The 22,385-nt window shown below is 38.8% G+C and overlaps 3 protein-coding genes across 4 annotated transcripts in view; 2 read left to right on the forward strand and 1 right to left on the reverse strand.

Annotated features, from left to right (window-relative positions):
• The window catches only part of LOC308096086 (major histocompatibility complex class I-related gene protein-like), a 73,864-nt gene that overhangs the window by 42,487 nt on the left and 8,992 nt on the right, over positions 1-22,385 (forward strand). The window lies entirely within an intron of this gene.
• On the reverse strand, positions 1,133-12,274 carry LOC308094832 (chitin synthase chs-1-like; the record flags this gene model as incomplete). Its single annotated transcript, XM_080441658.1, has 13 exons — positions 1,133-1,335; positions 2,173-2,427; positions 2,612-2,791; positions 3,362-3,530; positions 3,952-4,067; positions 8,302-8,499; positions 9,083-9,224; positions 9,519-9,611; positions 9,782-9,956; positions 10,061-10,222; positions 10,435-10,524; positions 11,050-11,233; positions 12,256-12,274. 13 exons carry the CDS (start codon positions 12,272-12,274, stop codon positions 1,133-1,135), a joined length of 1,986 nt encoding a protein of 661 aa, XP_080297784.1.
• On the forward strand, positions 11,399-14,747 carry LOC308096092 (transmembrane protein 238-like). The gene is made up of 4 exons (XM_080443376.1): positions 11,399-11,413; positions 12,377-12,536; positions 13,643-13,835; positions 14,620-14,747. The coding sequence occupies exons 2-3, from the start codon at positions 12,386-12,388 to the stop codon at positions 13,801-13,803; spliced, it is 312 nt and encodes a 103-aa protein (XP_080299502.1). The 5' UTR covers positions 11,399-11,413; positions 12,377-12,385; the 3' UTR covers positions 13,804-13,835; positions 14,620-14,747.

Here is a 22,385-nt window from a genome sequence, read left to right on the forward strand (position 1 = left end):
GGGGCGGCACCTGTTAGCATGGAGTGTTGGGCGGGAGGAGTAGGACGAAGGCTCTACGTCCTCTCGGTGGGGGCTCCTCACAGGCAGGTGAGTCAGTAGGATACAACAGCAGTGAACACACACACATGTGTATGGGGAGGAATGAATTGGCATAATGACTATATTGGGGAGAAAAAAGGAGGTAAAAAAATGAAAAAGAATGAAAATGGTCCACTCACTGTGTCAAGTGTATGTTCATGTAGGGACATCTCATCAGACAAGGTCTGTAACTGCATGATCCAGTCTGTAGTCAAAGTCAAAGAGGGAGAAACAAGAGTGTAAATTAATGTAATTCATTAAGAAGAAAAATGATATTTCATCATTGATGTCTGAAGACCTTTTATGGTGTCAACGTCTATGACAAATTCGATGTGATTCTTCTAAGCAAGAAGAGGGAATATCTGTGGTCTTACCTTGATGAACACGTGTCGAAGGAGGATCTTCTTCCCTGAGGCAAAAACAAATGAAAGTATTATTTTATTATATTATAATATCGCTCTTACAGTATCACTGTCATCCATGACTCTAATCAATGTAACCTATAGTGCTGTTATAGGCTGTTACTGTACGTGCATATTGCAGAGAATTTGTATTCCTTCTAGCTGTTATTTATTTGTATTTATAGTATACAGTATTTACCAGCTTACATGCCAATTATATTTAATTCATTTTAATGTGAGCAATTCACCAAGTCCTTATCTCATCAAAATGATTAACATGTAAAATGTATGTGTCTAAATCACCTCATTCACATCACAAGCAATAATAAATAAATATCAGAACATCATAGCCAACATCATCTCATCCACTACTAACTAGCAAAACATCCATCAACACCTTTATGACCTGGTTAAAGTTGCTAAATCACCACTCCCCCAGCAATCTGTTGCGGTACTGTGGATGCTGTTCCGTATTTTTTTGTCTTGTACCCTGAATATCTAAACTCTATAGTAACATTCCTATATATTGCAAGGTGCTTGATGATGTACAAGACAATTTCCAAACAGAAATTCTATGTTCTTTTTGTTTAGTTTAGTTTTTTCAAATCAACATAAATCTTTTTTTGTGACATTGTCTACATTCTAAATGCCCATTATCCAACAATGAGTACTTGCCTCTCTTCCCCCAGAGAACGTTCTATGTGCTTTGTTACAATGGGATGGGGACCGTCCACAGGCTCCACTACCTCTATAGATACCATGTTCTCTTTGCCAGGTTTCCAGCAGAGGCAGTTACAGCATTTGGTCAAGCTTGTACTTGTATCTGGGAGGGCATGGAGGAATCTCCTACCCAAAACTAAAAAAGAAATAGAAAATGTCAAATTACTATTCTACATTTTTAATGGTCTAACATTACATTGCCTACAGAGCTTGGCCTTGTTCTTCGCTGTGTGCACATACATAGCTGTGATTGGCGTAGCTGAGCTAAACGTGGTTCAATGTATACGTGGCATGATTTAGCTTTTCCTCGGATGGCAGGGGAAGAGGAGCGCTCGTTTTGGTTCACCGATTGAACGTCTTGCGTATGTGCAGGATTGAACAAAAAATGCATCACTTTTTAAACCACTTTAAAACAAGCAAGGTGAGCAAGTGTCCGCACCAAGTAGCCAATGGCCTCACATGTCGACAAGTGGGCCGTCTGCATAGGCATGTGGTGGTGGATGGAATAGGTTATCACATTAAACAAAAGGAGCGGTTCCTTCCCCCATCTTAGACAATCTGAGACCTAAGGTCGTCCATGAGTGATTATTGGCACAATACCAGCGTCAGCTGTGTGGTTTGCTGCATGCATGCATGCTTCCCTTTATCTACTTTTGTAGAGACAGACATACATATACAGTAGATACAGACAACCCCTATTCTATATGGCTGGCCCATTCAGCACCGACCCGAAGAAGGCAGCCTAGTCTGTCAGAAACGTTGGTGTGTTTTCAGTCTCTCTGTGGCCACAATAAATTATTGGCATCGGCAGCTACGAGTGTTCTTTTATTCTTTAGTGTTTAATCCGTAAGGCTGGCACCTCGCAAGGACCGGTGTGCTGTGCACCTTTGACCCCAGTCAGCGCCACGCCATAAAAATATAACGTTCAGACCAGCTGCTAATTTGCTACTACTGTAGTTACTGTGGTAACTACCTGTAGGTGCAGTCCTCTGTGCCCCAGCAGAGGGTGCGGCCTCCCTGGTACCCCAGGACATGTTGTTCATATTGGTGATGGAGTAGATGATCAGCAGGAGGTAGGCACTGGGGGTGCACAAGATGTAGAGGACGCCGTAGGCCAAAAGGTGCATCTCCTGAGGATGCATCAGCCCGGTCACAAAGCATATTGCCACCATGGAGATGCAGAAAAGACTGCTGGGACTCAAAATGGTGTCTTCGCTTATCATGGTGTCTGTTGGAACAGTAAGGTTATAGAATAAAACACTGAAAACAAGAATGTATACTTAAAGAAATAGAGATTATTATTATTCTTAAAGTATAAATAAAATAAATCTCTTTTCTTGTCTTAAAGCCTATTACACACATCATATATAATTATACGTATACATCAAATCTGCAATTTAATCACTACTTGCCTATTAAGATCATGGGTAGAGCCAACATGAATATAGAATAGCAGACACTCATGATGGCAGCAATAGTGACCAGTGTATCTGACTTCAGCTTGAAACAGAGAGCCAGGTAGACGGCAGGGGGTATTACTGACAGGATCAATGCACCGTTGAATTCTATGTTGCACATCAATGTCAAACTTCCTGAAAGAAAAATAGATAAATACATAAATAAAAAGTACAGTAGTTGAGTTTAACTTAGCTCTGACCCAGAGCGTTAGCGAGAACTCGCTAATGCTCTGGACCAGAGCTAAGTTTAACTGTCGGTTAGGTAAAGCTTGAGTTAGTTTTGTTTAGGTTAGATTTAAAAGTAGATTGGTTGCAGTTTTGATTAAGTGGATGATGTATAGGCTTGGTCTAGATTAGGTTTAGTTCAGTTGATTGGTGTATAATATTTTGTAAGTCAAAATTGCATGCAGTGTGAGTATACCCAAATACTGTTTTTTCTTTTACCCTTAAACTGTACAGAACTGGCTTTTTCTTTAGAGTAGTCAATAAATCAATCCATGATTCATGTGGCAATTTCAAATTATTGCTAATTTAAAAAGTACACACATAATGACACATTAAAGAATACCTCATTTGTCTTTACTTCAAGCAGTTATTTGGGTGTGGAAAGAATTAACCCATTCTTTATCTTTATTGTTTTGCTAAACAATAAATACATTATTTCCTCTGTTTAACATAAAATAAAATAAAAAAATTGAATTCAACCTGCAATCATTATGCACATGGTGGCAGGCCCCAGTATGGATGTAACCATGGTCATCAGCTGGTAAAAGATGTAGAGCCTAGAGATGGATGGGTTCCTCGTAGATGTCAGAAAGCCGGAGCCTAGCAATTCCACAGTGTTGGCCATAGTGGATGGGACCCATCGACGACGCTAGGAATTTACAATACATTTTAGGCATTTAGCAAAGTGACAAAATGAAAGATCAGAGTGAACAGCAAGAACTCTTAATCAACCAACAACAGGGTAAATGGACAAGTAAAGACAGTGCAAAAAAACTATTAAGTCATATAAAGTTACTAGGATAGCAGGAAGACATCAAACATAGCATCTGAATGTATTATATATTATCTAGATAACATGCTTGGTATAATCTTTTTTTTTTTTATAATTATTTTGGGTTTATTGAGTGTAGAGGGAGTGTAGAGAGACAGGACACCAATCATTAATACTGTTGTATAAAAGCAATAGAACACTTGATCATAAGTTATCGCGAATAACATCATTGCATTATGTTAGTTTGCAATAACACACACCATAAGAAAAGGTTTGCCTTGAACTAGTTAGCCCTCACCTGATTGAAAAACTCTTTGAAGCCCTCTGGAGCATTGGTATAGGCATCAGATGCAGAGTTGTACTCCACCCTCCATCCCTGCCGAAGTAACAAAAGACACAGCCAACGGTCCTCACCTGAATAGAAATAAAAGAACAGAGAAGGTGTTACATGTGAGGGTTCTTTTTATATAATGTTATGTATTGCACAGTTCTGGTAGGCCACTGACTCATGCATTCAGTTCAGGATCTGCATGGGAGAAGACCTGGCTGGGAGGAGACCTTCAATCAGAAGTTGGACCAATCAGAGGACGCCTTCCCCCTACTTAATAGCTGGCAGCACCTGTGTTCTCTGACAGTGTGTATCATGCTGTCAGTGCTGCTACATGGGTAATTCCAGAATTGGACGACATTTGGGCTTTCACATTTTTGAAAAATTAACCTTCTATTTGACACATTTTTGTTATATATTCATCAATAATAGGTACTAAACTATCAAAAGCTAGATTGGCTCAACTCAGGCATCAAAGATATTTTTTTTATTACATGTTTTATCTATTGTTTGCTATACCTGGCGCAACCCTGTTACCAACACTCAGGAACCTGCAAAAAGTGCATTAATGTATCTTTTAAATATAATTCCTTTACCATTAGGTTAAAGAAGTAACATTCTCTCCGAATAAACATTTGATTTCAGATATGAATTTATTTCAATTAGTTTAAGCAACTTTTGAAATCTATCTTGCACAACTTTTCAATTGTGGCATGGTTCACTTTACTAATTTAAGTATTAATTTTCAAATATTTGCTCTAACCCATTATGCATATAATTACTTAAACTCTTTAAAGGACAATAGGTCAAACCCTTATGCGTTGAGAAAGACATTTATGTTAATATTTGATTAAAATGTTAATGGTAACAGGGTTGAAATGACAGTAACAGGGTTGAATAGCTACATTAATTCTGATTATAGATTATTTTAAACGTGACAAATAAATGCTCAAGACCACATAATTAGTCTTTTAATAACTTTTAATAACAGAAAATGAAATATTATTTGAATAACTTTTAATATGTTTCACATGAGGATGGTTGGTAGGTAGTGTGGAAATGGAAAATGGACCAGGATGCAGCAGAGCTGTTCCAGAAAATCTGGGTTTTATTTTGGAAACAGGAGACCTTTTATACCTGATCACCAGCTAACTTGAGGGAAGACTCTAACTAAGTAGTTCCACTTAGACACAGGTGGCATTGATCACACCTCAATTAGACCTATACTGTCAAGCCTATTAAGTTAAAGGACATAACCATTTACCATAACCATGTGTACAATGCAGACAATAACACATACTGTGTTAATGTTAATAAATTAACAAAGTATTTCCTTCTGTGAAATTAATAATACAACCAGAAAATCAATATAACCAGGAAATCACATGACAACTTAAGGGGGATGAACACTCCCTTCTTAAATGGTTATGTCCAGGAATTTAAGTCTGTAGACAAAGAATAGTGAAAGTGAATAGTGAAAACATGAGCAAGAGGAATCCGAACCTTCCCCTTGCAAACATTACACAATCAATGACCTCATACCTGAATATGAATGTGATTACATGTTTGGAATTTTGGGACTGGAGAAATGAGCCTCCATGATATTTTTCACCCCTTCTCCCTTTGGCTCACACATAACCTTGAAAAATAACAAGGTTTTTCTTACCACAAAAATGCTTAATAGTGAACTGGTATGGTTGGAGGGCTATAGACTACGCCTGGAGGATGCAGGCATTCTGATGTTGCATCGAGCTAGTGCATCCACCTTAGGGCTCAGTGGTCAGTCAGCAGCTTGAACTCCCTCCCAAGCAAGTAGTAGCGTAGTAGTAGTAGAATGATGACCTCTCCAATCTCGTCCTTGGTACGACTGCCTGGACGCATCCATCACTTGTACAGCCCCTTCAGTCAGATCTCTCTTGACAGTCTCCTCTGCTGGAACAATGGTGCTGCAGAACCTCTGTCGATAAGTCTCTTCAGTAGCATTGTATTTGTTTGGTACTGCTGTTTTGATAGCTTCATATGACTCTGACTGTTGTTGTTCATCCATGCCAGCATATGCTTCAAGGGCCCGTCTGGTCAATAAAGTGACAAAGTGACTCCACCCCTATGCACTCAAACCGCACAGAGAAGCTCTCAGCATCCTCACCTTCTCTGATGTCTGGGATTCTCAGTTCTGAAACATGAGAGGCTGGAGTTCGGTTAGGTGGATTATCAGGTCTCTGATCCAGTGGCATGGGCTGTCGTGATGTCTCTGTGTCCATTGCACCAGAAGCTGTTTGGACTTGGTTACGGCCGGAACAAGATTTATCTAGTCCGTTTAGAACGACTTCATCTCTTCCATGAAGCTAGTATCAACAGGTGGTGCCATTGGAGTACTCACTGTAGCCTCTTTTGGTCGCACCACTGGTCCTTAATCACTTGGTTTGGCGGCTACCAGAGAACAGTCAGATGGATCGGGAACAGAGATGACAACCCCATTAACTGGAGGCCCCAACTCCATGCTCCCCTCACGCCAAACACTTTCTTGACTCCCCAGTTCAACTGGGTTCAGCCTGGTAGCTCAGCCTCTTCCACGACCACCTGGCATCATGGTCTACTTCACAGTTGTCAAATTCATAAAGGCATACCATCCCACCACTGCCACCAAACAACTATAACTCATTTTGACTACATGGTTAAAATAAAATGAAGCAATATAGTCTGTAAAATTCAATAATGTTTAAAATACGTAGATTAACCTAAATTATAGTTTAGATTATGTAATGTTTTTAATTTAACCATAAATAATAGTGTTTTAATTCTATTAATGAAACCCTGTTAATGTTGTACAACCCTGTTACTCTAATCACAGTAACAGGGCTGCAAGTAACAGGATTGCAAATCTATGCTAATGTTAGCTTTTTCTCAGGAATAGAAGCTAGCTGTTTAGATAGCTGTTAGGATTTACCAAGAGGACAAACTCACATAAGTAAATAAGTACAATTTTTTTTGTCAAGTATTTATCTTATTCTGGAAATATGCATAACAGGGTTGCGTGAGGTATGTTGAGACATTCAAGCAAGGCTGACAATGTTATAAAAATATGAATAATAGAAGAGAGGAGATACCTTTGCTCTACCCATGCTGTTAGGAAAGTGTTTGATGATGTCACTTCTAGTGTGTCATGTGACTCACACTTTTCTTCTTCTTTTACCATGCTAAAAAGGTTAAGGTAACAGGGTTGCATGCAAGTTGTGGGACACAGGTTCCTTGCATAATAATACTTATTTAAAATATTATGTTAATTAAAAAATATGTTTGCACATCTACAAGAGACATCTATGAACAAAATAATGCAAAAGAAAGTACATTTAGATGTCATTTTAACAGTTTTATCTGAGATTCAATTTGGTCACCAAGGGGGTGGGACAAGAGAAAAGTAGCATTTTAGGGGTACTACAGACTTATTTGTTTTTTTTTAAAAATATGCTCAAACATTTTCATGTCATGTTGATTTAGATTTGGTCTCAGGACAAGTCAAAGTTACACGACAACTGCATTATTTAGTATTTTGTAAATGGATTATTTGACATTTCTTGGGTGGGACGTAAAATATCCTCCAATTCTGGAATGACCCACATGCTGTCGATGAGTTTAAAGTCAATACTTTGGGGCTAAAAGTTTAGTAACCCTCTGTATTTTATACTCTCTGTGACACCTTGTTTAAGTTGAACCTGCTGAAGTAGTGTTGAGATAAAGTAATGGGTGTTCTAAAAGAGTAAGCTTAACACAAAGAGTGTTTGACCGCCAGCTCTTTGTGAACCAGTCACCTGTTTTGCTTTAGATTAGGGAATTAATGTAATTTTGATTTGTAAGATTCTTGGTTAGGTAGGGGTTTCAAAGCATAGGTTAGTTTGTTATATTTATTTATTGATTTTGCACTGGGGTCGTTTTTCCATGTTTTATATTTAAGTTTAATTCACATATTAATGTAAAACCGTACTATTATTGTGTCACTTTCTGGACAATAACAAAAAAAATTGTCAAAACAATAAAACTACATTTCACTTGCCAACCTTATGTTACGGTCCTTCATTCCCTAGACCAAAGGATAGTAACAGAAGGGTAGAATAAACGATAGATAGATATCGAAATCTGTGACCGCCCCTCCAGAGCATGGGAACTTGGGCAGCAATAGCGAACCAGCAATAGCGAACCAATCATCAAAAAGTCCTGTGAAACGCCCACATTTTGAAGAAACGCCCACTTTTTGTCAGGTAAATGTAGGACTGGTTACCCCAGTCACAAAATAAGCATCATGAGTCATGACATCTCCCTTACCTTGGTCATTGCGTACATAGTGTATGGCCTCTGTAGATTTGCTGTATGTCTTCATGACATTATCATCCATGAGAGCAGCTGCTCTGTACAGGCTGAAACAGCCTGGGCTACACAGCACAGAGCCCAACACATGCTCTGCTGTCTTCTGTAGCCAGTGTCCCATTGCATACTCAAACTTCTGGAACCACACCATGGGACCTGATTGAGAGAGACGGTAGAGCTTGGGTGACATGATGACATACATATAAATTACCCCCCCCCCCCCTTCCCCTCTCTTTTTTTGAAACGTACTTTAAAATATGAGTCCTGCCAGGCTTACTTCATCGTATCTTGTTTTTCTTGTTTTTTTTAGTTCATTGCAATCAAGTATTTGCTCTATTATTATTTTGTGTATTTTTGAATTTGACTTGATTTAAATTCATGATACCAAGGTGCATAGTACAGTAGAATTATCCAGATAGCACAAAAAGTCAGAAGACAATTCCATTGCAGTCCCCCAAATAAAATTGCAGTACAGATATTATCTAAATGATAACACATGTGTTATTCTATTATAGCTCAATAAAAATCACTGTAGTAATAAAAAAAAAGAAAAAGAAAAAGACCAATTTACAAGAGAGAGATAAATAAATAAATGAATGAATGAATGAATGAATAAATAAATAGAATATGTGAGAACAAAAAAAAAGACTAAAACTGAAAAACTGTAGAAGTAGCAGTTTATAATTGTTTTATTACTGTCTGTATTCTTTTTTTCTTCCTATTTTTCCCATGTACCAACCTGTTCCTGTGGGGTGGATGCGTCCACAGGCTGCACCAACGTGTGGGTACTGTTTGAGTCGGTCTACAAGCACCATCACTGCAGATGGCTGGAAGTCTGTGTCTCCATCTAAAGCCAGGATGTAAGTATTCTGTTTCTCTTTCTGGGGGGTAATAAAAAAAAAAGTGTTATCAATTCTTAACTTCTTTTTTAATGTTCAATGGAAATGTACATGAATCTGAAACCACACGTAGAATTGGTAAAAGAAAACTTATGAAATGTATAGTTTGTAAAGTCGATGTGTGAACTACAGTACAGACACGCACACACGCAGAGATTTTGCGCATTTCTATTAGGATTATTATTACATTACCTACATTAACAGTAGTACTAGTAGTAGTAATATTAGTATTTGTATTATTGATATAAGAGCATGTGTGTTCTCTACTTATCGTACCTCCATCTGTTTCTTCAGCTCATTCATATTCCGTCCATTCATCCAGTATTTAGCTGTTAGCCTCCAGCCCAGATGGTAGTACATGTACATGACCTAGAAAACAATAAACCAACAGATTTTTATTGAGAAATAAAACTATTTTTTTTTGGAAAGAATGAATAGCATTTCCTGACCTCTATCCTATTTCACAAATTGCTCAATCAACAATTTAATCCATGAAAAGGTGGATAGATTGCTTCTCTCTAAGCATTTAATCTGTATACCTGGGACCACCTCTTCTTATGTCGTATGAGGTGTTTGTCCTTAAAATGAACCACCAGGCTGTTCCCGTGAGGCATTGTGACCTCCAGGCGACCTCCATACGGTGTCCTCATCAGCCGCTGTCCAGGTATCGGTGGCTTGAATGTGAACAGTCTCCCACTGACCTGTGTGAAAATACTGACCACCAAATCAAAGACAGTTAGCTATATGGCTTGAATTTTCTGTGTTCAACCCGTTCAAATAGAAGTTTTATGATTGACTAAAATGTGAAGACATTTTACCTGTACACCTCTTTGATGACCTCCACAAGGACCTCTGCGTATTCATTGACATGGCGGCCTTGACTTCCTGGCACGTCTTTGAAAGCATCATCAAAGTAGACGTGGCATTCAAAGCTCACATCGCTAGTCTTTGGAGCCATCTTTGGTCTGTACCTGTCCAACCTGTAGGGGCAGGTAAGAAAACAGAGATGCTTAGATGATGCTCATGACAAGTTTGCCTTACAAATGTTATTTCTGTTCACATGAAATGCCCTCTTTCTTTACACAAATTCTTAGCGTTTCCGTTGTACTGATTGTTAGGCGGAAGCATTAAAAAACATTCTGTCTCATAGACTATTGTTTCATCAATTTTGTGTTATAATAACATAACTCACCGGAATAGTGAAATTATAATCTTCATCATTTCATCACAAGTCTCGTGCCACATGGTTGCACACACGAACACTGTCACTGAGTCTGTGAAACTAGAACAAGATTTTATGAAGAAATAGAAAAGAAAGTGTACATTCTAGAGGTCTTCACGGGTCTACCTGAACCGAGAAAATACCCGAGACCTGTACAGGTTTGTGTTTGTGTTTTATTGTGGTCAAGTATAACTGGCACCTACTGGTGGAATAGCATTTTTATTAGCAAATGTAATTATTAGGTTTGTCGGGTCCATATAATACCCAATTGTCGGGTCGGTTCTGTAATATCTCAGATCATATCACGTGTCCAAATAGGGGGTTGAGATCAAAACATTTCAGACTCAATCAGATCTCGGAACGAGTCCGTTAGGGTACAGGTCTGTCGTAAAAAAGAAATTTGGAACCAAATTTCACGGGTCCATTATAGGGTTCAAGTCGGGACGCGAGAAGAGCTCTTGTACATGCACATGCACAATATACTGTACAATTTCCCTCAACACACCCACACGCACGCACAGACATGTACACACGGACACGCACGCACGCGCTCACGCGCGCACACACACACACACACACACTTACAACTTGCGCGTCCCAGTTTTCTTTATCTCAAAGCGTGTGTTGAGCAGCATGGACTGCTCCAGAAAGGCTCCCTCATACATTCTCCTGACAAACAGATGCTCGGTCCTCTGGATACGCTGCAGCTTCAGAGAGCTAATGTAGATGGTGGACAGCAGAAGACCCAGCCACCAAGCCAATGCTGAACCTATAGAACAGCACAATAGAGTGGCTTTAAAACATGATACCATCCAGAAACAGCTGATTTTGTACATTTGTATGTTCATTGATATAAGGGCAAACGGCATGTCAACACGATCTAGTGTCTTCTTGCAGCAGGATACACACACAAAACCAAGGTCTTCTTGCAGGCTACACACAGAACCAGGTGAGTTGAAAAACGATTTAAAAGAATCGATAGGTTTGCGTTTGTTTGCACCTCTGTGTGCGCTCGAGCAGGCCTAATCGTGTCTGCAATCTCTGCATCAGGGCGTATTGTACTGTAGTAAAGAAGGGATGCACAGCTAGTGATGTTAGCACAGCGATCACAGCCAAGCCTGTGCAGACTAGAGGTTACTGTCTTTTTAAGCATAAGTTGTATTCGAGTTATCATAATTGTGCATCATAGGCTACATTCAACTGTACTGTTTATGCCTATGCATGGACTCAAAACATACAGTATAGCCTATAACGGAATCTGGAGACTGTTTTAATGTCGCTTCTTAACAGCTGGATCTGTAATCTATGTTATCCCCCGGACACACACACACACACACACACACACACACACACACACACACACACACACACACACACACACACACACACACACACACACACACACACACACACACACACACACACACACACACACACACTTGCTTTGTTTGCTTGTAATCTGTTTGTCTGATGAGGTTTTTTTTCCTCCCTCCATAGCATTTTGATTGATTGATTGAATACTTTATTAACAGTTTGCAAATAGTGTGGTATGATTACAATAGTGCTAAAAGGAAAACACAAAATGCATTCAATTCATACATTTCCATCATGCCCTTCATTGAGTCATCACCACTGGTCATTAATACATGCATAAATAAATGTTTAGTGATCATCATCCATTTTGCTATTCATGGCATGTTTTAGGGTCCCTTCCTTTCCATTGCCCCAGCTTTGTCTCCATCCTGTCCTACTGGCAGTGGGAATAGTAAAGAATATGAATGAGGTTTTCACATTGATGTCCGGGCCTCATCCTAACTGCTACCCTCATATGATGATCATTGTGATTCTGATGTTTTCCGTTGCAACCTCTCTCCTTTAACAGTTCCCACTGTCTGTGTGATCCTCATTTCAGCTCATCATCATGGGTTTATGTGACCGCCTGTCCCATTGCAAGCTAGCCCTGGCCTTTGCGGTGCTGATGGACATATTCGGTGGTGCCGCCCTGCTGGTGGGAGTCTTTGCTCCCCTGGAGATCAAAGGTCGAGACTTTGGAGACCTACTTGTTTATACAGGTACTATGCTTTTGTTGTATAAAGGCCTGTAGATACAAATGTATACATACAGCATGTATACAATGAAACAACAGTGAACTGAAAGCTAAGTGTAAAAATACAGGTTTTCAACCACTATTTAAACCAGTGGTTATCAACCTGTGGGTCAGGACCACCAGGGGTGTCCCCACATGATTTTTTTGGGGGGGTCCCCAGATGCAGAAACATTGGCCAAATTGTCAAATAATATAAATATATATAAATTTGTGAAAATAGCAGATGTACAAGCTCACAATGCCTCGCAACGGGAGGCGTTGTGGGCTTGTAGATCTGCTATTTTCAAATTGTATCTGTGGGACAGAGTCAAAACAAAATCGAATGCTCCAACTCCTACATTCTAAGTGCTTATCAGGGTGGGGGGTCTCAAATATGATTATTTTGGGGGGGCCACGGCCTGAAAAGGTTGAGAAACACTGATTTAAACCACCTACCTCTCTGATATCTGTGGGATATATTTTAGACTAGACCCATGATATGTATATGTAAAGGCATAGTCCTGATTTTGTCATAAATGCATCTACATGCAACATGCCCTGTAGTGCATACAGCAGTTGTGGGCACAAACATTATGTAAACTACTTGTAACAGCTTAATAGGGTGTGCACCTCTGAGGTCTCTCTCTCTCAGCTGTCTTGCTGAGTGTTTCAATAACAAGAGAAATTCCTTGATTGAGTAAAACAACGTCACTATGGTTCTCCCCTAGTTAATGTTCTAAAAAATGGCAAGATTTGTGAAATTTGATGTGGTTATTCTCCTGACAGCACTGCTCTGCAACCTTTTCTAGAGCAGTTTTGTGTCGTTGCAAATCTCTAGATCCATGATTTTAGGAAGTTGAAGAGAAAGGTAGCAGCTGTGTAAATGACCCCGTCTCTGGTTGTAGGAAGTCAGTCGATGGCATTGCTGCCTGCTGGTGGCTCATTATGTCAAGTTGGGTTTGCTAGTTTTCAGAATGTTGTATATGTAGACTATATGTATCTGAATTCCTTTGCAAATAGTTGCCACTTCAATCTTTAATGTAAACTGGCCTTACGCCACACTGAACTAACCCCCTTGCTGTGTTGTTGCAGGGGCCCTCTTTGTACTGATGTCCCTTGGGGGCTGGGTGATGTGGTACAGTGGGAACATTGAGGGTCTTTCCGCTCGTAAAGAGCGGGGCCACATCGGCAGTGCCATCGACCATCTGGCTCGCACCCTCAGCCGCAAGATCCGCACCCGCCTCCACCACTGACCCCTGGGGTCAGGAGGCGGTTGAAATCACAGGTAGGTGGTGATTATCTTGGAAAGCAGAGTAAATGTGGTCAGAATTGAAAAAAAAAAAAATTATAATCAGGAAAACAATTCAATTCTGTCTTGGGTCGGGTGTAGAGGCAGGTGATAGTTCCTTTAGTGTACACAGATGGTCTGTAAAGCCTAGAGAAGTGAGGCACTTCACTGCCTCACTTCACCACTGCTGAGTCTAGGCCGGGGGTTGAATCCACCGCACCAAAGCACTATACAAACACAATTGACCATGTTCAGGGGTGGGAAGCTGGGGGGGAGGATGATCTTTGTCACTGAGCTACTGTAGTGCCTGCCTGGGGTGGTGTCTGTCAGCATGGGGTTTTGAACAGGAGGAGTAGGACAGAGGAGCTATGTTCCTCCTGGTGGATACACTGGAAGGTGAGCCAGTAGGGTACAACAGCAGTGGCAAGTGAAGTCAGAAATGTGTGGGTTAAATGGTGACTAAATTGGTTGATAAAAGGGTTCAAACCAATTGGCTACTCTTGAAAAGAAAAGAAAAGGCCTGCAAAAGTGGGGAATTTATTTTAAATATGACTTTGAAAAGTCAAAGTTGATAATGGTCAAAACAAAGGTCTGTGAAAGTAACTTTACTCCTGTCTCAATAAAGAAGGAAATACTAATAGTAGTGTGGAACACCCTGTCACTTTTCTGTAAAAGAAAGATGAGGATTTTAATATATTATTTATTAGTCATGTGTGTATTATTATTTACTGTTATTCTCTCTGACATTGTTTGTTTGCTTGTTTGTTTGTGTTTTAAACAGGCTTTATATCTTCTTTGTGGATGGAATACCATTTCTACAATCCCTGCATTTTCTTAATGAATTCCTTTCATTAAAAAAATGCTCTACGGGTAACTGGATCTGTCAGTATTAATACAACGTTGAATCAAACTGTTACATCTCTGACATCTGCACTATACTGACAAATGGCTAAGTTTCAGCGCTGTTGTAAAGAACCACCTTACTAAGTTGAGGGCTTCGTTCCGATGGAACATAAATTATGGTTAACAGTGTTACAAATGTATCGCATTAAAACCGGGAAAGCATCTGTGTCATTTTAGATTTTAGCTATATATATTGCAACATACTTTTTTCAGAAAACTCTTAGGATTTAGAACAGTGGTTCTCATAAATAGCAGATATACAAGCTCACAGTACGCCACTTTGTGACGTGCCGCGCTGAGAGCTTGTACATCTGCTATTTTTTTTTGTTTGAAAAATGTTGAATAATTTGGATTTTTTTTTACACAAATCTTCTCTTCTTGCGGTCCCTGGCACAAGACATTTAAAGATGGGGGGGTCCTTGGCCAAATATATGTATATATATTATTTTGGGGGTCCTTGTCACGAAATAAATTGAGGACCACTGATTTAGAAGGCATTTGTAGAATCGGACTCAGGTTTAATGGATTAAACATGCCAAAAACATTTCAGTTATGAGAGTGCAGTGTTCCGACAGCCATGCTGCTCATGTTTTTATCCTCTTCTTTTATAGTGAATGTTTGTTTTACACATGATTGTAAATGTGATTGAATTGAACGTGTTTCTGTCATTGTACTGCATTATGATGTGTTGCTCGTGAATGTTGATCAATTGACCTTCTTTCAGTTAATTCATTGTCATAAATATCTAAATTGCGTGGATCAATCTTTGAAGCCCTCTTGTACTGTGATTTACATTGGAGCTAGTTGGCTGGCCTTCTTATCCAGAGTGGTGTTTTATTACAATAAAGTACAATAAGTTATATTGTGTCATGTTAGCTGACACAGCAACTTACAAGGAGTGAACAGGTGGGGGCGCCAGTGCTCAAAATATGCCACAACGGCACAGATGAGAGCAGGGGTTCTCAAAGTGGGGTCCACTGGGACACCCAGTGGTCCTTGAGATGATTCCAGGGGGTCCCCAGCAAAAATGATTTCATATACTGTAGCATCAAAATCAATTTAACCACTTTAACCCGATATACATCAGATATGGAAATATATATATATATATATATATATATACATATTGAAAGAATGTGAACATTTTTAATATTTTCTGAAACATCTTGACAACACAAATCTTGTATACCGTAGGTTTCCTTGGCACAAAATATTTTCAGATGGGGGATCTGCAGCCAAAATGTTATTTGGGGGTATTTGGGGTGGAAATGTGATATCCACAATGAGACATTCCTCAAAAAGGCTTTTACCTTGTGTGAACTATTCTATTGCACTTACATTTGGTGTGTACTGATACATAAATATGAACATTATTAATTAATACAAAATTAATACAAATTATGGCCTGTGAATTAAAACAAATTGTGCATTTCTTTGGGAAAGAAATTTTTGATGGTGTGTGTATGTTTGCAATGCTTAGTCATAAAAGGAGATATTTTAGTGTGTGTGTGTGTGTGTGTGTGTGTGTGTGTGTGTGTGTGTGTGTGTGTGTGTGTGTGTGTGTGTGTGTGTGTGTGTGTGTGTGTGTGTGTGTGTGTGTGTGTGTGTGTGTGTGTGTGTGTGTGTGTGTGTGTGTGTGTCATATGTTCAGCAGTTTGACTGTTACAAAACAAATAGCCACTTGAGGGCGCTCCATACTGAGTTATTATTGACACCTGAAACCAGTTTGATTTGTTGATTGTATATCATAATTAAATATAACTAATATTAATGAATAAAATATAGCAAAATCTAACATTTATATGGATAACATTTATATGGATATACTAACATTTATATTTTATCTAATAGGCCTATTACCGCTGAATACTGAAAAACATAAACATTAGCCTATCAGTTCACTCCAAATAGCCTAGCCAGAGACAGAGACAAATTGAGAGAGAGGGGAGAGAGAGACAAAGAAAAAGAGAGACCAAAAAAAAGATAGACACAGAGACAGGCAAACCAGTTATATAGGTTGGTATAACTATAAAGATCTGCATGCGATTTCATGATGAAATACAGTATTTGGGAAGCAGATGGGGCTATGCTGATTTTGATGTTTGTGTAGCATTTATTTAGTTCTCAGTCTTGTCTTGTATTGTTGTTGGTGATGATGAATTACAAAGATAAAGTCATAATAATACTCAAGAATCAATAAATAATCAAGAGGGGGTTATTCACTCACTAAACCAGTTAAAAGTGATATCTCTGTTTGTTTGTTTTTCGTTAAAAGTTACAGCTATATTCTGATATAAAAGAATAAGGGTCTAACTGGCTGCAATACATTAATTGTAGGTAAATTAACAGCAATATGAAGGTAAATGACTCCATATATCTACTGATAGATTATAATATTAACCTATCTTTGAATTAATTATGAAATTGGCTAAATCTCTCTCACACTGTTTAGTATAAATCCTTGGTTTCAATTTTAACAACCTCTGTGGGTGAAATCCTCCTAGAAACACATGATGTTCAATATTGTTGAATTTCTATTGGCTAGAAGGTGCTGGCGCTTATCTCGAATACAGAGTTGAACGACTCATTATAAGGGTTGCCATGTCCGCTTATTATAAGCGATTTTGGGCTTCTTTTTCTGTAAGTTGCTTGTAAATATTGGTTAGTTGCGGGTTGCGTTTTTTTTGGGCTTGTTTCTTAAAAGTGTAGTTGCTTATTTGGGCTTGTTTCCTGGTGTTTTTTTTAAATTATTATTATGGTTGAAACCAGTGGTTCTCAAACATTTTGTAAATATTGTGTTCCAATACCTTCCAGGGACCCCTCATATACCAGATTTGTGGATTGTGTTGTTAGAATCATGTTTCAAAAAATGTCCACATTTTGCACTTTTTTCCAAGATACTTTTTTTTAGATAGCAGATCTACAAGCTCACAACTGAATAGCCAATTAAGTACGATTAATGGGCGAAGGGTTCGTTTCTTTTGGGCTCGTTTTCATAGACTTGGTTGCTTGTTTCTCTCCCAACACCTGGCAACACTGCTCACTTACTGTGTACTAGACACTAGACACTAGACAGCAGACACTGAGCTCAGCCTAACGTTCTTCAGACCGACGTCAAGATGAGAGAGTTTGTCATAGGCCTGCTGTTGCTGTTCTTCCATGTCGCGTCTCCAGGTAAAGCCAATTCTTCAATTCTTTCATTTAAACTGTTGTAGTTTATTTTACATTACTGTGATTTAGCCTCACGCTCACTTTACTTCAGCTGGTCTAGACCATGTCGTTCTCAACCTTTTCAGGCCGTAGCGTGACCCCCCAAAATAATCTTATTTGAACTGGGGACCCCCCACCCTGACAATCACTTGGAATTGTAGGAGTTGAGGCATTACATTTTGTTCTAAGTATTAAAAAGGTCTTAAAAGTCCTTAAATTGTCACTTCACTGTCGTCGTCATCACCCCCCCCCCCCCCCCCCCCAAAGTTATCATTGAAAGCAAACCGTTGACCTACTTTATTAACACTTTAATTGAGATATTGATTCTTCATCACAATTTTAATCTCACCATTCAGTAAATGCAGAGTGTTCTGTTGTGTCTGACATCAGCATATATTATGTTAGTTTGTGTCATCCACCGTCCACCATCGTGTGTTGGCCATTGTAATAATATAGGATATTATTGCTGAAGAGCATCACAAGTTAAAAGGTTGACAAGAACAAACAGACAGAGAGAGTGCACACAGAGACAGGCAAACAGACCGACCTATAGAAAAAAGAGGTAGACTTACAGGTAAAAAGACAGAAAGAAACACAGAGACAGATATAGGCCTAGTTGTAAAAATCTGAGACAGAATGACAGGCAGACAGACAGAAAGAGAGACATGCAGACAGACAAATAGACACAAAGACAAATAGACTGGCAGACAGAAAGACAGATAGAGAGACCTACAGATGGACAGAGACAGACATGTTGAAACAGAGACAGGCATGGTTTCCTATAGATTGAATGGAAAACAGAAATGATCTGTTAGAAGTGTTTCCTTGTTTGTGAAGCTAAAGGAATTCCACGTCATTTATTGTTGTGATTGAATCAAAAATGTTATGTGTAATTAAATAAAGTTAAAAAGATATATTTCCATTTTGTCTTACAGTGTCTCACTCCCTGTAATACATCCACACTGCATCCTCTAAAGTCCCAAACTTCCCAGAGTTTGTGGTTGTTGGGATGGTTGATGATGTTCAGATGGTTCACTATGACAGCAACATACAGAGAGCAGTTCCCAAACAGGACTGGATGAACCAGGTCACAACAGATGAACCACAGTACTGGGAGACGAGCACTCAGCGTTTCTTTGGTCAGCAGCAGATTAACATCAACAACATAGACACCGTAAAGCAGCGCATGAACCAAACTGGAGGTACGTTTATGTTCCACTTACTTGCATACTGTTGAAATGATTTTATTCACATTGTTGGAAAAACAATCAATAAGATGTAACCTATTTCATAGCTAAAACATTTCTTTTGACCAGCCAATGTGACCAATAATATTCTAAATAACCAGCCAAATGCTAAATGATATTTTGGTGTGTGTGTTAAATATGATTTTAATGGTTATAAATCCACGTATTGTAATGTTGTTACTTAATATCATAAGTGTTCATAATAACTATAATATAAATAAATAGATAGAAAATTCTATAAATTATTCAAGGTCAAGATGGCCAACAATTCTTATATTTAACAGCCAATTTATATCTAGTCAGCCAATGGCCGGCATATACAGTATATATACATATATATATACAGTACCAACTAATGGAAACCTTGGTCAGTAGACTGTCTATAGACTAGTGTATATTAGTATACTGTACTAGTGTACTGTCTATAGACTAGAGTATATTAGTATACTGTACTAGTGTACTGTCTATAGACTAGAGTATATTAGTATACTGTACTAGTGTACTGTCTATAGACTAGTGTATATTAGTATACTGTACTAGTGTACTGTCTATAGACTAGTGTATATTAGTATACTGTACTAGTGTACTGTCTATAGACTAGTGTATATTAGTATACTGTACTAGTGTGCTGTCTATAGACTAGTGTATATTAGTATACTGTACTAGTGTGCTGTCTATAGACTAGTGTATATTAGTATACTGTACTAGTGTGCTGTCTATAGACTAGTGTATATTAGTATACTGTACTAGTGTACTGTCTATAGACTAGTGTATATTAGTATACTGTACTAGTGTTCTGCTGACTATAGACTAGTAGTGTACACAGTGTTTCATCCACTGGTCCCCTAACATAATAAACAAACCTCTAGAATTTGATGCATTGGCCCCTCCTATTGTCCTGGAAATTAATATATTCTGTATTATATTGCATTCATAAATTTACTCTGAGAGAGTCGAAGGAGTAATTCAGAGCCTTCAGTGCGTTCTCATGTGTAAATTCAGATCACTGTGTTCTACGAGCACACAAGAGCACACACTAAGACACTTAGACAAACTGTCTCTTCATCTCAGTATTGTCTGAGTGTCACGCTGCAAACAAGGAAGTTATGGCGAAATGTCATAGTTGTGTCTTGTTTGGTGAATGAATTTACCAAAAATGTCTGACTGCATTATCTTGCTAGCTTGTTAACCCATTAAGACCTGAAGCCGATTCTAGAAATGTCCTCTAAATCCCAACAGTATTCTGAAAAACGTATGTTTCTATATCAGTGGTTCTCAAACATTTTCATGTCAAGGACCCTCAAAATTATATGTGTTTGATCGCGGACCCCCATTTCAAAATATTTTGTTCCAGGGATCCCCAGAAGCAAAGATTCGAGTAAAAAATGTTCGCTTTAAAACAATATATATTCAAAGATTTGCTCACATTTTCACTTTTTTCAAAAATAGCAGATCTACAAGCTCGTAGCGCGGCACTCGGTGCCGCGCTATGAGCTTGTAGATCTGCTATTTTTGAATAGCCAAAGTGTAAATAGAATAATGCTTTTGATCTCAAATCAAAAAGTGACACAGATGCATTTAGGTCACATGTAGGTCATATTGACACAAAACCATCATGTTTGATGTCTGTTGTTAACACTGTCTGTCTGTCTGTCTGTCTGTCTGTCTGTCTGTCTGTCTGTCTGTCTGTCTGTCTGTCTGTCTGTCTGTCTGTCTGTCTGTCTGTCTGTCTGTCTGTCTGTCTGTCTGTCTGTCTGTCTGTCTGTCTCTCAGGTGTCCACATCGTCCAGTGGATGTATGGTTGTGAGTGGGATGATGAGACTGGAGACATTGATGGTTTCAATCAGCAAGGTTATGATGGAGAGGACTTCATCTCATTGGACCTGAAGAGAGACACATGGGTCGCTGCAAAACCACAGGCTTTCATGACTAAACAGAGAAGGGAGCAAAACAAAGCTTACATGGCAAGCGATAAGCACTACTTCACCACTGTGTGCATTGAATGGCTGAAGAAGTATCTCAACTATGGGAAGAAGACTCTGCAGAGAACAGGTACAATAACATTATATGATGGAGGCGTACTTAGATAAATATGTTAAGATGTAGTAACATTACTATGAGAAGAACAGAGAACAGTTACAACACGAGGTGATGGAGTTGTACTTAACCCATTAAAACCGAGAAAGCATCTGTGTCATTTTAGATTTTAGCTATAGTATATATATAGCAACATAGGTTTTTCAGAAAACTCTTAGGATTTAGAACAGTGGTTCTCAAAAATAGCAGATGTGCAAAACAAATCTTCTCTTCTGGGGGTCCCTGGCACAAAACATTTTCAGATGGGGGTCCGCTGCCAAATATATATCATTTTGGGGGTCCTTGGCACAAAAAAAGAACTTCTGATTTAGAAGGCATTTGTAATGGGCCTCAGGATTTAGACCTGGTAAGCCTCTACGTTGTTATACCTTTCAATCCGGGAAAGCATCTGTCATTTTAGTTTTTGCTATTAGATATACAGTAGCTACATGATGTTTATTTATGTTTTACATTCTTTAAAACAAAATGTAAGCTTCTCAGAAGGTTAGGATTTAGAAGGCGTTTTTAGAATCGGCCTCAGGTCTAAACGGGTTAACATGAAGAGAGAAGGTCTCCAGGACAAGACAAGTCTGTGTCTCTGTCTGTCTGTCATTCTGACCAACACCTCTACATTGTCTTTTTGTTCTTTTCTTGTCTTTGTTTCTAAACCCCCTCTCTCTGTTTCTTTCTGATTTTTCATCCCTGATTTTCTCTTTTTCTCACTGTCCTCTCTGATTTGTCCCTCTCTCATTCTCTTACTATAATATATTTTTCTTATGTCTCTCATTTTATTTGTTCAAATATTTCATTGTTATGAAATACAACAGCTCAATAAATCCAAGCTAAGTCAACAAATCCACATTCAAATACAAACAACCCCTATAATATATTCTCTCTCTCGCTCTCTCTCTCGCTCTCTCTCTCTCTCTCTCTCTCTCTCTCTCTCTCTCTCTCTCTCTCTCTCTCTCTCTCTCTCTCTCTCTCTCTCTCTCTCTCAGAGCTTCCCTCTGTATCTTTCCTCCAGAAGACTCCATCCTCTCCAGTGAGGTGTCACGCTACAGGTTTCTACCCAGACAGAGCCATAATGTTCTGGGCTAAAGATGGAGAGGAG

The sequence above is a fragment of the Gymnoscopelus braueri genome (assembly GCF_963280865.1).
Source record: "Gymnoscopelus braueri genome assembly, chromosome: 11".
Classification (NCBI taxonomy): domain Eukaryota; kingdom Metazoa; phylum Chordata; class Actinopteri; order Myctophiformes; family Myctophidae; genus Gymnoscopelus; species Gymnoscopelus braueri.

Bases quoted from the DNA above. Each gene is read 5' to 3' on its own strand.
- LOC308096092 (XM_080443376.1), top strand. From the start codon at position 12,386: ATGGGTTTATGTGACCGCCTGTCCCATTGCAAGCTAGCCCTGGCCTTT. The intron at 12,537-13,642 runs GTACTATGCTTT...GTGTTGTTGCAG, and splicing joins AGACCTACTTGTTTATACAG to GGGCCCTCTTTGTACTGATG.